Source organism: Anastrepha obliqua, chromosome 4, assembly GCF_027943255.1.
Source record: "Anastrepha obliqua isolate idAnaObli1 chromosome 4, idAnaObli1_1.0, whole genome shotgun sequence".
NCBI classification, from domain to species: domain Eukaryota; kingdom Metazoa; phylum Arthropoda; class Insecta; order Diptera; family Tephritidae; genus Anastrepha; species Anastrepha obliqua.
The window spans coordinates 83,140,788-83,158,408 of record NC_072895.1 but is presented as its reverse complement, the minus strand read 5'-3'; the positions used below and the strand labels follow the sequence as shown (position 1 = coordinate 83,158,408).

General features: G+C 37.2%; 1 protein-coding gene across 5 annotated transcripts in view; it reads left to right on the top strand.

Moving 5' to 3' along the window:
- Positions 1 to 17,621, top strand: part of LOC129243851 (cartilage oligomeric matrix protein-like) — a 93,885-nt gene that overhangs the window by 54,303 nt on the left and 21,961 nt on the right. For all 5 annotated transcript variants that reach the window (XM_054881227.1, XM_054881225.1, XM_054881224.1 and 2 more), the window contains exons 7-8: positions 1,975 to 2,169; positions 2,516 to 2,633. In XM_054881227.1, coding sequence (XP_054737202.1) covers positions 1,975 to 2,169; positions 2,516 to 2,633 — 313 coding nt within the window. The remainder of the gene's footprint in view (positions 1 to 1,974; positions 2,170 to 2,515; positions 2,634 to 17,621) is intronic.

Genomic DNA, 17,621 nt, shown 5'->3' with positions numbered 1-17,621 from the left:
TCGAACTCTCTGTGTTTCTCAAGAATTTGCATTAGTGTGAAACATTGGTCTGTTGTGGATCTACCCTGGCGAAAACCGCACTGGTTGGTAGTCATCCAAAATTTCCTCAGCATATACGCTCAACCTTTTATTGAGTATATTTGTAAAGACTTTATAACCAGTGTTGAGGAGAGATATGCCTCGATAATTATTACAATTTGTTTTGTCGCCTTTTTTATGTAATGGTACTATAAGGCTATTGTTCCATTCTTCCGGTAGATGTTCGGTTTCCCAAATTTTGCGTATCAGTTCTGTTATTATGTTATTGAGTACTTCACCGCCGTATTTTAGAAGTTCTGCATTTATTTGGTCACTTCCGCTGCTTTTATTATTTTTTAACTTTTTCAGACTTTCTACCACTTCGTTACGACCCGGTGCTTCAATGAAGTTTTCTGCTGTAAAGTATGTCTCATCTATACAGTGTGGACCGTAGTCTGTTGCATGTTCTATATTCAGAAGATCACTAAAGTATTCTTGCCATCTATTCAAAATTTTTTCTCTTTCTGTTATTATTTCACCTTCCTTGTTTTTGCACAAATTTGTTCGTGGCTGATATGTCTTTGTTTGGCTTCTAATTGCGCTGTACATATTTCTTACATTTCCTTGACTGAAATCATTCTCGATACGCTGAACTTTGCTGTTGATGTCCTGTTTTTTCCTTTGTTTTATAATTTTCTTTGCGGCTTGCCTTTTTTCGTTATATTCAAGTAGGTTTTGTCTTGTTCGTTTGTTTAAATATTTTCTTCGCGCTTCGTTTTTTGTTTCAATAGCTGCTTTACACTCTGCATCGAACCACTCATTTGTGGTGCATCTTTTTGTGCCTATTTTCTCTTTATCTGCTCCAATAACCGCATTTTTTACTTTAGCCCAGATTGTTTCTGTTGAGCCTTCCTTTGTTACGATTAGATTACTCTTTATGATTTCTTGGTATGCACAACGCTCTTTCTCATCCGCTGAAATTCGCTCAGTACTCCATTTTACTTTCTTGAACCTGCGATCGTTGCCTATATTTGAAATTTTTTGCCTTATCCTGGCAATCACCTTGTAGTGGTCAGAGTCACAGTTTGCGCCTCTAAACGATCTGACGTCAATGACCGAGGTTGCGTGTCTTTTATCCATCAATACATGATCTATCTGGTTCGATCCTCTCCTTCCGGGCATTTCCCAGGTTTGCTTATGAATTTTCTTGTGTGGAAAAGAAACGCTGCTTATCCACAGCCCGCTGCTTAGACGAAAATTTATTAGTCGTGCACCATTATCGTTCGATTCGTCGTGTAGAGAGTGCTTTCCCCCAACGTCTTTGCTAATATTGGTGTTTCCCACCTTTGCATTTAAATCTCCGAGGAGCATTTTTATGTCATATTTACATGATTTTGACATCACATATTCCAGTTCTGCATAGAAGGAGTCTTTTGCAAAATCGTCTGAGACATCGGTAGGCGCATACGCGGCTACAACTGTTATGTTCTGAAATCTTCCTTTGAGTCTCATGAGGCAGAGTCTTTCACTAATTGGCTCGAAAGCCATTATACTTTCTCTAAGTTTTTTGTCAATGTAAAAGCTCACACTTTTGTTTTATTACTATTGAGTTAATTTTCACTTTAAATAAAAAAGTATATTTAAAACTCATTTATTTTTAATTTTTTACATGGTAAGAAAATTCTCAAAAAAATGTTCAAAATCCCAGTCCGGAATATGGGGATTGTAATAAGGAGATCTCGAAATTGCGTGCTCGCAAAAATTAAAAAATTACCATCCCTAGTATGCACATAAGAATATCACGAGTGCTGCTTAAGCAGTTGTTGTGCCACGGCTTTAGTGCAACTCTGACTTAATTTAGCTGCGCTTTAGTGGCACACCAGCATTTATATGTATACTTTTGCGTTGTTTCAATCATTATTCTTACGAGTATTGTTGTTGTTCTACCGCTTTTAGACGCCCTCGCAAAGTCCATCAGCGACTTAATGGCTCTGGTGAAGCTGCTGCGCGAAGATATCGCCCACCAACGCGAAGAGATCGCCTACTTACGCAAATTGCTGGAGAATTGTGCCGGCTGCAAAGAATACTCGGCCAGCAGCAACAACTTACGCATCGAATCGACTTGTCGCACATCGAATCCCTGCTATCCTGGTGAGTAGTAGATAGGCAAATGTCAAATTAAATTTAGTTGATTGCGCTGCAACCAAATCGCTACATTAGCTCTGATCAGCTCACACCCAGGCGCATATAAGTAAGAGCCGATCTTGTGCCTGAAACAAATAGCGGGGCGATTGATACGCAGATGCGTACCTATATTAGCATATATATGTATGTATGTAAGTGTGCACTAATGTGTTTTCATATTGCTTTTGCTTTGTTCGCCTTTATCGCATTAGTTGTTTTTATTGTCGTACGGTGTTTTTTGTTTTCTTTTCTATCATTTCTCCATCTATTCACTTTTGTTTTATTTTCCTCTTCTTTTTCGCTCATATCACAGGTGTTGACTGCTTCGAGACAATGGCGGGCCTGAGGTGCGGCCGCTGTCCGGCTGGCATGGTTGGTGACGGCAAGATCTGTAAGCCAGGCGTTACTTGTGCGGAGCGTCCCTGCTATGTGTAAGTGTCACCGGTGCGCTCACATTTTTACAAGCTTTTTTTACTGCATTATGCCTATTACTTTATTTTTCTTTGAACTCCCCTTTCCGTCTTACAAAAGCGAAAATATTTTGATGTGTGCATGCGCAATTCGTTCGTACCATTTGCGGCCAAATTTACAGGCAGTCAATTAAAGACGTATTATAAGTTCTATTAATTTACTTAGTGCGGGGGTAAGACTTTCAAATTAACGAGAAGCTGGAAATATTACTGTCGTACACAGTTAAAGAATGTTTATGATAAAATCGGGAAACATTCATATGCAGAGACTGCGTGAGACAAATTTAAGTATTGGCGATGATATGGAAGTTGCACAAAGAAGATGAAAACTTTATTCAGTGATGATCATGGCGATGCTGCTAAATAATGATTACATGGAACTACAAAATAAATTCACTTACTTTTAAAATGTTATAGTAGATGCTTTCCATTTCAATTCAATCGGGCTATTCGGGTCATGTTCTTCGATTTCGATGTAACTCAAATATGTTGCTCACTGGCCAAAATAATGAGACACGTATTTTTTTGTTCGCCCGAAAAAATTTTTTTTCAAGAGTTATCGCCAATTTTGTTTTTCGGCTCAAACTCCATTTTTTTAATTATATAAGAAAATTTTTTTTTAAAATGCCCATAACTTAGTCAAAAATGAACCGATTTCAATAATTCTGGGTTCAAAATGATCGTAATTACCTGTACGAGCGACTTCATGTACAAACAATTGCAAAAAAGTAGTTAAAAATTTTTTATTTAGCAAAAAAGAAAAAAACTTTATATTTTTTCGAAATTCAATATTTCAAAAAGTGTATTTTTTTTTATAATATAACTTTTTCCAAATCAAGAGGACACCTCAAACTTCAATTAAGCTGAATGCCCAGTAGCTAAAATGAGTTGTTTTTGAGTAATGAATTTTTGAGTAAAAAACCTGTTTCGCACTATTCGTTTATTGCAAAATAAAAAATTTTCAACTACTTTTTTGCAATTGTTTCTGCATGAAGTTGCTCGTACAGGTAATTACGATCATTTTGAACCCAGAATTATTAAAATCGGTTCATTTTTGACTAAGTTATGGGCATTTTAAAAAAAAATTTTCTTATAATATATAATTAAAAAAATCGAGTTTGAGCCGAAAAACAAAATTGGCGATAACTCTTGAAAAAAATTTTTTTCGGGCGAACAAAAAAATACGTGTCTCATTATTTTCACCAGAGAGCAACATATTTGAGTTACATCGAAATCGAAGAACATGACCTGAATAGCCCGGTTGAATTGAAATGGAAAGCATCAGTAGACGTTGGTTTAGATTTTACAAATTTACGTACACACTCAAAATCTTTATTTTTACAAAGAAAAAACAATTTTTCGATCTACAAATAAGCAGCAATTTTTTAAGAAAATTATCAATAAATAATCTTCAAAGTTAAACAAAGTAAAAAAAAGTAAACGTTTGCAGTTTTCTCGATTATAACTCGAAACTATCTACAGAAACCCCTAGGCATATGCATATAATTCAAAATCTGAAACCCTTCTCTTTACAAAAAAAAAAAAACAAAAACCTATATGAGTCTGACAACGGTCAAGAATTAGCGAAGCTATAAATATTTTAATGAAGCAAATACCAAAATACAAATATAGATTTTGGGAACATATGAAAAATTTCAAACATGGTTTTGTGTTGCATTCGACCACATCTAGAATGCCTGCAGACTTACTTACTTATCTCCATTGCAACAATCTTTAATTCATTAGTTCGTGAGTTAACTCTTTCCGGGGCGCTGGTATAAAATGTATACCACTTATTTAAATATTTTTACTGCATTTTATACGCATTGGTATAATTCTTTTACCACTTATACAGGAAAATTTAAGCTTATATATTATTTAAAAAAAAATATAACAAGTGTTTGAAAGAGATAAATATATATGTTTTTTATGCGCAAAAGGAGTAGAATATTGAAGTATTGAAGTGTGACTCAGAATTTATCATATTTTGTAAATAAAAGCACGTGCAGCATCGGTTTCCTACAATTTTAATAAAATAAAGTGTTTATGAATTAATTACTCAGCCAGTGGAATAAAAATAATCAAAAGACTTAGTGTAAAAAGTGTTTAAAATTCCTGGTAGAAAAAGTATACCACCGCGCGGTATATACGTATGTAAATGACCATGGCTAAAAAACTTAAGCAGGGTGATATATGCAAAATATTGGAAGCTTTCGATGATGAAATCGATTTAGATAGATAGATTTTGATAGATTCCTTCGGATACCGATTCAATTGTTGATGAAGTTGAAGTATTCGATGAAGAAAACTTGCAGAGTTCCTGCATACCATCGTTGAAGATAAAGGATGTGGGAATTGTTGAGAGCGAAGAACTAGGGTTTGGCAGAGTCCATAATTCACTAGAAGTTTATGATAGCGATGATGAAATTCCTCTAGCTGATTTAAGAAGAAACCGTGACCTGCTTGGGCCACCCAAGTGGAGTAACCGAACTTCTATGGAACCGTTAGTAGTATTTGCTGGCGAGATGCAGGACCCTACTGATGTTATCGAAAGCATGCCATCACACGACAATTTTTCAATTTTCAGTTAAATTGTAACTCCAGCTGTGGTTGACCATATAGTAATCCAAACTAATTTGTATGCCCAGCAATCTGCTAAGTCATACATTCCAACAAGTGTGTCAGAAATATATGTTATGCATTTATTGGAATAAACTTTTTGATGGGAATAAAGCATCAGGCCAGTTATCGATATTACTGGTCATCTGGCCCAGAACTGAACGATAGTATATATCCAAAATAATGCCCGTGAAAAGATTTGACTGGACTTTAAGCAATTTGCATTTGAACGACTCTTCTATAATGCCAAAAAGAGGATCACCATCATTCAACAAACTCTACAAAGTTCAACCATATTTGGATATGCTGCAAGAACGCTTCAAACAGGGCTTCCTGTACTACGAGCTGAATAAAAAAAGGCCGCAAGTGATGGCACCGAATATTTTTTTACTTTCTTGATTTTGCAGTCGTGAATTGTTTTATTGTTTCTAAAAGTATAGGGTACCACTTAACCCTTACGGACTTCAAACTTGATTTGATTTCAATACTATGCAGTTCAGCCTCACCACCTACTCTTGGAACCAAAAATAAAAAGCAAGCTAGAGACCGCATAAAGAAAAACAAACCGTATGTAGATCCAAGCCTACGATCCTCGTCGATCTCACCAGCCAGTCAGAAGAACCTTACGTAGATGTGCATTCTGCAGCACGACAAGCCACCGAATAAGGACTCAGTGGATGTGCTCAACTTGTAATGTGCCACTTTGCCTCAGCAAAACAAAAACTTGTTTCAATGAGTTTCATAAATAATCCTCGCACTCGATGCGCGATGGTATAAAAATCGTACCACTTCCTTGTACAAAATCCTGCAAGGATAAACATTTTTTTTTTAACATTTTCTTCATTAAATGTCTCGAATGAATGAAATAAACAAATCTTTGTGTTTAATTTTTAGCGATTTTTTTCAGTGCGCCGGAAAGAGTTAAGAGTGACACTACGTTTGTTATTTTGAAAGCAATGGATCAAAAAGAATTTCGTGTTTTAATTTTACACTGCTTCTTTATGGGAAAAAGTGGCTTTCAAGCGAAGCACTGAAAAGTATTATAGGAACTCCGTTCCATCAGAAAGAATAGTAAAACGATGGTTTGCTGACTTTGTCGTAGAGACACCGATGATGCACAACGCAGTGGACGTCCAAATCAGACGGTAACACCAGAAAACTACAAAAAACATCAGAAAACTCCACAAAATCATTCTGAATGATCGAAAAGTAAAGTTGCGTAAGTTAGCTGACATCGGCTTGTTCACTGTTGACCAAAAACAAAAATGTGCTGGTGATTCTGAGCAGTGTTTGCCCATGTTTAAATGTAATAAACCAGAATGTTTGCATCGATATGTGACAATGGATGAAACATGGATCCATCACTTCACTCTGGAATCAAAACGATCGTCATCTAAGTGGACAGCAACTGGTGAACCTCGCTCAAAGCGCCCGAAAGCACAACAATCGGCTGGAAAGGTTGGGGCCTCGGTATTCTGGAATGTGCGCGGTTTAATATTCATCGACTACATTGAGAAGGAAAATACCATCAACAGTGAATATTATATAGCGTTCTTGGAGCGTTTGAACACCAAAATTGCGAAGGAGCATCCGCAGTTTGCAAAGAAAAAAATGTTGTTTCATCAAGACAACGCACCGTGTCACAGGCCAATGAAAACAATTGCAAAGCTACATGAATTGAATTTCGAATTCCTCCTACATCCACGGTATTCGCCAGGTTTGGCTCCCAACGACTACTGGCTGTTCGCAGACCTAAAAAAATGCTCGCCGGTAAGAACTTTTGCTCGAATGAAGAGGCTATCGCTGAAACTGAGGCCTCTTTTGAGGCAAAAGATAAGTCGTTCTACAAAAGCGGTATTGAAATGTTAGAGCGGCGCTGGAATGGTTGCGTTGTTCTCGATGGAAATTACGTTGAAGGAAGAAATTAATTTTGAACAAAAAAAAAAAGGGTTTCTTCCTTAGGCCCAGGACTTTTTAATCGCGGAAACAAGTAACATATGGGGTGTTTCCGCGATTTAAAAGTTTAAGTGTTTAAGTCAGAATTTTATTTTTATTTTATTTAATTTTTTTTTTTTTTTTTTTTTTTATTTTTTTTTTTACCTTTTATGCTTTCACATATTCGTATGGTAAATCGGCATAGGAAACTGTGTGATTCCTACATTTTTGATTTTTGTGAAACATTTCAACGCTCTTACTCCTCAATATGTGTGCATTTTTTGCCTCTTTTTTACAAAAGGCCAAAAAGACTCATAAAAGGGGTTAAAATGTACTACAAAATTATTTGCCACAAAATTCTAGTCCAAGTCTCATAATACACCAAAGCTCGAAATCCAACATAAACTGCAGAAATAAGTCAACACGAATAATGTAGATAAGGGTTAATTTCGTTAGTGTTTATTGATAAAATTGATAGTTACAGTACTTCAAGAAAGCTCAGACTTTCAGGTCAAATACTTTTGTTTTCTCCATTTGCATCTTTTCGCCAAATAAGGACTTGAAATAGCACAAATAAAGTGCTACCAAAAACCAGTTTAAATTATCTTATGCAGATCGCTATTTATGAGTGTAAAACTTTGTATCGCCAACTTGCATATGAATCACTGAAAATCACGCATAAGCAGATGCTTCAAGCCTCTTGAGAGGATTACGAGCACACATGCGTACATATGTATGTGCGTAAGTATATTTACATACCCGTGTACGGTATGCTTTTATGCGAGATCGTAGCTACCAGCTTAATGCATCCCTAATAAAAAGGTCCGATAAGCCTCGAGAGTGTTGATTGGTGAACGACGCTGTAAGCAGGTTATAAATTGCCGCGAAATTAATTTACTTGCCAGATGAAGGTGTTTTTGATGTCTGCAGACAATCAGACAAGCGGGCAAGAGCAATAGCAAAACTAACAAGCCATTGCCTTTTCGCAATTTCGCGCTTGCATATTTCATTGGCTTGAATTGAGCAATCAGTGAGTGAGAAGAGGAAGGGTTGAGGTGTGAGCATTTGCATATTGAATGCACTTGCCACATAAGATGCAACATTTTATTAGTGCCACAGTGTTGGTCAGATAATGCAGCTTTTATTTTTGTCTTTGTTGTTGTTGTGGCTTTATAAGGCCTGCATACACGCGACTCATTTAATTGATTTACTGCGACGATCGAAAGTTGTGCGACGCCCAAAAGCTTTTATTATACGAATTTCTTAAACGTATTTTTTGTTTTGTTTGGTTTTGTTTTATTTGTATGCCTTATTGTTTATAAAAGAAATTATTAGCGGCTTGTTTGCGTTGGTTGTTAGTTGCTGGTTGGTGGCGTCCGGTCACATATCACCGTTAATACCTGTTGACATTTACGACTTTGTTGGGCCAACAGTGCAGTGCCAACAACCAAAGCGTACATAACAACCAGAACAGCAGTGAGGCATATCGGCCTTACGTACAACAAACAGTGCAGCTGAAACAATTTGTTGGTGGCCAACAGCAACAACAAGCCAATATTTTATGCAAATCAATTGAGGTTGGGCAAGCGATATGAAGCGTTTGCAGCAATCGCTTGACACAAAAGCGGACTCAACTTAAATGCGATCACACAGCGATCAAAACACACATACGCACACACACACACTCACCTGCCCGACAGCCAGATAGCGAGCGAGCGCGCACACCTGAACACCTACAAGAGGCTGCTGCTTTGTGGCAAAAGTTCGCTTTTACTGGCTCTCATTACCATTTGTTGTTCGTTGTTTTTGTTGTTGTTGTATGGCGATATCAATTGGTTGCATCTTCATTAAGTACCAACACTGTCGGCCGCAGCGAACTGATAACACTTAACTTTAAATTTATGTGTGTATGTATGAATGTGTGTGTGTATGTGTTGCGGTATTCCACTTTGTGCACTTGTCGATCGCGTCGTCGGCCGGCAAATTTTACGATGCGTTCTAACCACAAATTGTGAGTCTTCTTGCTGTGCATCTTCTACTGCAACGTCTACTTACTCGTACACCCGGCGTTAGACCACATTCCACACGTCACTTAAAATTACGAGTATATGTGCACGTGTATGTATGTATTTGTTTTGAATTGATGAAATTTTTTTCCGGTTGCCGCCTTCAGTTAAGGTTTCACATTACATTTCGCTACACCTTCAACGCGTGCAACAAATGAACAGAAAATGAAATTAAAATAAAAACAAAAAGGGTTTACAGTTCTTAAAGCACAACTCTCCCACTGACAGAGTGCCCACGAATTTGTGGACTTTTATTGCGCCTATCGTAATTTATGCGCAAACGAAACGAAGTCAGTGCATTTACTTAGCCCCGCGCAACATTCGAGTGGCATATAAATCTTGCAACTAACTGTACAGCCCAAACGCCCTCTAATTTTCAAACTTAAGCATCGTAAAATTACAATAGAAAAGTTAACCGGGTGATGCCAGCTGATTTTCTTCTGGTTTTGATTTACAGCCTAGGAAGGAAATACGTCATCAAAGTAATTACATACCAACAGATTATTTTCGGCAACCTCCTCTGTGGCTTTTACAAATAAGATACGCATCAGCTTGACCACTTGCCTATAGATACCAATATGTCAAAAGGTTCAGAAGCTAATAAGAATGAACAAATGAAAGAAAACTAGGTTCCGGAGAGAAAGTCAACACATGGAGTAGAAAGCACTAATCAGTAGAAATTTAAAAATTTAAAATAATGTTTGCAGAAAAATTGCCCTGTATTCTTGAAGATCTCTTAAGAACTGATACTCATTAGGTGTGCAGCTTTGCAGTCGTCGTTTTTTCAGCGAAAAAGGGATTACATAAAATATTTACCTTTCAATTCACTGTCTGTCCTTGGTCACTACTTTTTTACGTAGTTCGAAAAACGAACGAAATTCCCCAGCGAAAGTGTTCCTTGTCTTGTCGCCGAATTTTTTTATTTCTTCTTAAAAGTGAAAAAGCTGATCAATCAGAGTCTGTGACATTGAGTGAAGCAAACAATATTCGAGAGGAGCAACTGCGAGTGATGTGAGGTCATCCACCTCAGTTTTTCTACAATAAGATTATGAAAAATGCCTCTATTAAGTTTTACCTGGCAAAACAAGAATTATTTCAAGAAAGAAGAAAAAAATACACATTATTCTTATTATTTTAAAACCTTAGATAATTTTGCCAATTTTCTCTAAGAAATTTATTAAATTTCACTAACTATTCACGGCTGCCGTAGCCAAACGGTTTGGTACGTGGCTACTATTCAGAATTGCACAGACTCGAAATCCCGTGCACGAAAGTCCGATTGATAAAAAAAAAGTTTTTTATAATAGCAGTGAACCCTCGGAGGGCATTAGCAAACCTCCGATTGTATTACTACCATGAAAAAGCTCCTCATAAAAAACCGTCTGCCGTTCAGCATAAGCCCCTCCATTTGTGGAAAAATATTAAGACGCACACCACAAATAGGAAGAGAAGCTCTGACAGAAACCCAATAAAGGCTGTAAACGCCAATTATACTATAACACTTGGGCTGAAAAGTCCCTGGTCTAACTAAGAAATCACGTTCTTTTTTGTTCCAAATTAGCTTTATTCATCAACGTAATATCCATCAAGAACCACGCAATCATTCCAGCGCTGCTTTAACATTTCACTACCACTTTTCTAGAACGATTTATCTTTTGTCTCAAAATAGGCCCCGGTTTCAGCGATAACCTCTTCATTCCAGGGAAATTTCTTACCGTGCGCACATTAATATACATAGGTATGAACGATTGTATGTGAGTGCTCCAAGTACTTTCAACATTGTCGTAATTTATTCTAGAAATTGATTTATTTGTTTGTTAAAATTATTGAAAAAGTCTCGGAACAAATTTTATGATTTTCAGATTTCTTCAATGTGGAAAATTATGACAGAGTTTTCCAGGCAAAATTTTCTATACTTTTTAAAATTCTTATAAACATCTTTTTTCAAATTTTTTAGGATAAAATATAAAAAAAGAGCCATATTTTTTGTTCACAAATTTGGGGGAAAAATTATTTCCCTAATTTTTTTGAAAAGTACACTCCCTGAATTTATTTTTCATTTTTTCCGTTGAGTAATTTTGAAAGTTTTGGTATAGCAGTTAAGTCGTTTTAACATTGTAAATACATTTTTTTTTATTTTGTATGAAAATTAATATTTTTGGAAAAAATATATGTTTAAATTCTTCTGTAAATTTTGTTATTTTTTTTGTTAAAAATGTTTGGGAGTTTTTTTCTTCATTTTGTGAAAAATACCGCTTCAGCTTTTTCTGAATTTTTTTACTAATAGGTGAAACTGTGCTCTGTAATCCCTGCAAATTTCATAAAGGAATTCTTATAACTTTCGGAGGTTCATTCAAATACGTACAGCGAACCATTGAAAAAGTTCGCCTCGAGCGATTTGCAAACGGACGTAACAGATATATGTAAGTGTACGTAAGCTAGCGTTTCGCTAGTAATGCATTGAGACATTGCAAAGCGCCACAATCACGACATTTCCTATGAACGGATTTTTTCAAATGACTTCAGTCAGGGACAGCTGTTGCCGAAGAACGCGGATTTAATCCGTTATTCAGTGTTTTATCTGATCGAGAGAGCAAAATTGAAGTTGCTTTTAGTGATTATGAATCTGCAATTGTGACTTCGCTTTGGCTCTACAGATCCAAGCGAATTCCACGAACAAATTGGAATTAAATAAACCCACGGCAGTCAGTTCTACGTTACCGGAACGACCCGGATTTATATCCGGCCAAGGACTGCCACTTCAGCAGCATTCCTCATATAAGGGGTGGTAAAATTTTAAGCGCCGATGTTGAGTGTGAACCACACCTAAACGTCAAGTTTTTTTCTACATTTCATTTGATATTTTTCAATTTAAAACCAACTCAATTTGAACCATGGAAAGATACATAATCGAGCAACGCACTAAAGTTATTCAGGCTTATTATGAAAACGGGCGTTCAAATCAAAATGCATATCAAAGAAAATCATCTTTAGTGATGAGGCACATTTTCACCTCAGTGGATTCGTCAATAAGTAGAATTGCCGCATTTGGGCGAATAATAATCCAAGAGTGATTGCCGAAAAACTAATGCACCCACAAAGAGTGACTGTTTGGTGCGGTTTATGGGCCGGCGGCATCATTGGGCCGTATTTTTTCCAAAATGAGGCCGGTCAGGCAGTTACTATCTATCGTGAGATAATAACGAACTTTTTATGGACCGAAATGGAAGATATGAATGTGGACGATGCGTGGTTTCAACAGGACGGTGCCACTTGTCACACAGCTAACGAAAGAATGGCTCTTTTGCGCGAAAAAATTGATGGCCGAATAATCTCACGTCGCGGCGATGTCAATTGGCCGCCATGATCATGTGATTTGACACCGTTGGACTTCTTTCTTTGGGATTATTTGAAAGAAAAATAGTACGTGAATAAGCCAGCAACAATTTGAGAGCTAAAGGATGAGATAATTCGGCACATTAACGGCATAGAACCTCAATTATGGCTCAGCGTCATCGAATATTTGGACCATCGGATGGAGGTGTGCCGCCGAGGCTGATTTTTTGTTCCATACGTAATTGAGCCATACCAATATTATTATAACAAAGAGAAATGACTACAAAAATTGTATTTTATTCAAAATCAACACCGGCCCTTGAAACTTAACCGCCCTTTATATATGGATAATGCTTATGCTGCTACAACAACAACAACAAATTGGATCTTTGCAAACCCTTGAAGACGCACAACGTAAATTCTTCCAAATTTAATTCCTTTAAGAGTTTAATTGCTTAGAGTAAAAAAGTTAGATTATAAAACATCACTATAATCCAGCGGCCGTCGTAGCCGAATGGGTTGGTGCGTGACTACCATTCGGAATTCACAGAGAGAACGTTGGTTCGAATCTCGGGGAAAACCAAAGTTAATAAAAACATTTTTCTAATAGCGGTCGCCCCTCGGCAGGCAATGGCAAACCTCCGAGTGTATTTCTGCCATGAAAAGCTCCTCATAAAAAATGTTTGCCGTTCGGAGTCGGCTTGAAACTGTAGGTCCCTCCATTTTTGGAACAACATCAAGACGCACACATAAAATAGGAGGAGGAGCTCGGCCAAACACGCAAAAAGGGTGTACGCGCCAATTATATATATACCTATATATGTATATGTATAATCCAGCTTATAGAATGTGGCAATGCCTTATCTGTAAAATATTTGTTTTCGCGCCTGATAACAAAACGAAAAAATATATTTCAAAGTAGGGAATCAACGCGTATGCAATCCATTTTGCATTTTGTAGATTTGTTTAGCTTGTTTCGTTGTGAGTATTCAAAAGTCATAAGGCAAAATTGAGTTTAATTCAGGTAAAAAGTTAATACAACATTTATAGGTTCTGAAAAATCCTCGTACGTCGGGTCGGATAGTAAACGGAGGCGCCAAATTAATCATCCAATTTTGCTTTTTAATAACCGTTTCACTAAATAAAAGAAATGGTTTTTAGCAATGGAAATCTTTTGTTTGATCTTTGCTCGTCTTTTTGTACACTGCAGCTGTCTAGTTCACAAGAGTCAACGCTGCCATTTACACAAATTGCAATACGGTAATTAATTTTACTCCACCGTGTACTAACATACATATAAACAAAAATTATTCATTATAAAAACAAAAAAAAAATATTATAGAGCAAAAATTTGGAATATTAATTTTAAAATATTTAATTGTTCTTATGGAGACGAATATGTCGCCATCAAACAATTAACGAGTAATAAATAATTTGACTTTTGTCATATTACTTCCCAATAATATTGCTTGAATTTATTAACTTATTAAAGCATTGAACTTATTAAAGCATTATGCCATATTGCTGTTGTTGTTTGAGGAGCTGTGTTTCCCAAACTGACAGACACTTAAGCAGCGACTAGCGCATTTATAATACCACAGTTCCTGTTATTTTGCTTGTTGAATTTCCAAGAATGATATTTCCTATAGCCACTTTGCTGTGTCCAAGAAGAGTAGAAGCTTTCTCAATTATATACCTGACATTTCGTCAATTTTGTTAATGAATGGTTTGGCTAAAACTCGTCATCTTGGACATAGGAACGTAGGGGAAAATGAAATTGCTGGTGGGAACTCCTACCCGCTTATTGGCATCCACCTTACAGTTGTTAAAGGGGAAGAGTACGACTTGTTTCTCAGGAAAGCGCAGAAAAGATAGAGCTCCATTTCTTCATGTGCTATTTCGAAAACACTTTGCCCTCAGTACAATAGGAGGAGGAGGAGGAAAGTCTGGGGACTCCACGTTATTCAATTTCGATACACACGTGGAAAAGCTAGGTTTTTCATTTAACCCCCATTTCAGAAGCTATGGGGAACTTTCAGAGAAGGAGACTAACTTTCTCTGTAAATGTCCGCGTTTGGAGCAGTACGTCAGTCTAAATCCGATCAATATTCACCATTACATCAACAGCTCGAGTTGGCTGTAAATCTCTGTCTGTTGGAGGTCTCATAATGGAACTCTAAATGAAACTTCGCTGTAGTGTTACTTGTCGAGTGCCAGAGCGGTACTTCAACTATTTCACCTACCTATCTACAGGGGTTTCCTTCACCCCCACTTATCTACAAGTGTGCCATCTTTTTTTGTGTGGTATATTTAATCCTTCTTTCCAGTGTTTTGTGAGAACAGCTGTTAGCAACTGTTTAGTCTTTGATATATGATAGGCAAACTATGTCTTTTGTTGGTAGTCTCTTCCATCGTCTTGCTATTCTGTAATAATGAGGTTTTAGTTCCACCTTAATCCCCGTGAAGGAAACTTCTACAAGTTCCACTTCGGCTGAGATTAACAAAGGTCCCATTGCCCATTCGCCTTTTCGTTATCCTCCATATTTTTGTTATTTTCGTTATGCTCCTGTACAAGAGTGATAGTGAGCCATTGACTGAGCTAGTTGAGTTTCTCTGCATTACAAGTTTGGAAGTTAGATAGTTTGAGTTCACTGCCTTTACGGCAGCCTGACTATCCGAAGATAGCTGACGATAGATCTAGATTGCATAATGTCTGAGCTGCCTTTACAAGCTTCTCTTATTGATAGTAATTCTGCTCGAAGTACGCTAGATTTGTCCGGAAGGCACATTTATTCATAGGCATTCAGAGTTGAAACGATGAGGCTGTCTATCTTAGACCCGCCATACTTCTTATGAAATATTCAGTATATTAGATGAGATGCTATTTTTTTTTACGGATGAGGAGGTTTAAAATGCCTGATACATCATCAGCAGTGGTATGTCCGGAGACTAAAAAAACTCCCCTTCGTTTGAGCAGCGATGACCATCACTGTCTGTTGAGATGCTGTGCCGCTACGCGAAATATTTGGTAAATGCAAATAAACAAGAGAGATTTGCCATCCTGAAGGGGAACCTTTACGTTTATTCTTCATGAAACTTAGCCCCATTTACGCAACTATTTTAACCAAAAATTATGGTCTTTCGAAATGGTTTTCACAGATCCTTCTGATATTCCGATCATATCAGTAAGGTCTTTAACAGTCAACCAACGATTTTTGAGCACTAACGCCTTCACTTTATTGACGTGTTGGTCGTCTGTTGACGTCGATGGTCGTCCAGAGCGCTCCAAGTCATCAACACGTTATCGACCCTCTTTGAAGTCTTTGTACCATTTATAAACATTTTTCTGCGACATGGTCGAATCACCAAATGCCTTCTGCAACATGCTAAACGTTTCCGCAGCCGAAATTTCATTCCGTAAACAAAATTTGATGGCACTTCTCTGCTCAATCAAATCAGACATTGTAAAAATCGAAAATGCACTCTTGGTCACAAGCGTAAATATATTACTGATAATGACATTCACATGAAAGTTGGCCCAGATGTTATTAACAGTGCTGCCAACTCATGAAAAAAATAACTAGAGCGAAATTTTAATCCCGCGAAGTTTGACAAATAAATTCACCTTACTTTTTGCCCACAAATTACCTATATTTAAATTTACTTTTATCTTCTAAAAAATTGATTTCATAATTTCATAAATTTCCTATTTTCATAAAATTGCTATTATTCTTTTAGTATAATTTATGCACAAAATCGATATATGCTCAATTATGACGTTAACTTGCATCCACTAAAAATGAAACTGTGAATAACAGAATAAAACAAAAAATAATCCCAGTGTAGTAGATCTCAAGACAATAAGTACCTCCGTTGAACATTTTTTTTCGCCGATTTAACTTCTTCAATTTGCCACTTGTGCTGCGGCACCTCTGCGCTGCCCTCTTAAGTCGACCCATGGCTGAAAATGGTCCTAAGTGGCCAAATGTGTTAAGTGGCTGAATGACTCTGCGCTGTTGCAGTTGTCCGTCCCATTGTTGGCCTTCTACGCATGTGCATACATATGCAGGTATGTGTGCATCCAAGTGTGTTTGCTTGTTTGTTGGCTCGTGGTACATATCCCAGCACTATTCACTTCTGCTTTGCCATATGCACTACGCATTTGTTGACTCCGCATACATATCACTGCTTCATTCTGCATTACTAATATACAGATGCGCATTTATGTGTCTATGTGTGTGCATGCATGCCTTTTGGCATTTGAAGTGTTGCGTAGGTGTTCGGAGTTTTGGTCAGTGTCTCAAGCTTCCAAATGCCGTAGCGGTCACTAATGGAAATTGCAAAGTGTGTAAAGTTCGTATTTGCTGCCTGCTTGAGTCTGTTTAACATTTCCGAATCCCAAGCAATCAGTAAACTAGTTAGCGGAGCAAAAAACATATGTACTGGAACTGATCGTTTAGTGATGGGTACAAAAAGGTGGGAGCAAACTTGCGTACACACGCATACACACCCACAAGGATATTGAAAGCTGCATTTATTTGAGTAACTTTCTGTTGATTTTAGTTTTTCTAACCCAAAGTGATGAAAGGCGTCATTGAAAGAAGAGCATCTAAAGGTTTTTGAAGCTCAACTTTTGCAAATCTTATAAACATCTTAAAAATTTCAATTGCATCACTTTTGAGCATTTAGTAAACGATTTGCGATTCTAATACAGCGCGGGTCATGGCTATGTGCAGAAATCAATTTAGAAACAAATCTCCGGAATGAGCGAATTGTCATTCGACAATTGTCAGCGGCACTTAAGGCATAAACGGCCTTTGGTATTACGTCCTCAGTAGTCGTTGAATGCATGGATAAATAAAATTTACTAGGAGCGCCCAAACGTGTCCGGCTGTGGATGCATTGGCTAGAGGCAAATGAAAGCTTCGGAGCGAAAAGCTAAGGTTACGAGAAGCAAGTTAGCATCAGCTGTGGAGCTACGCTAGGCTAAGTC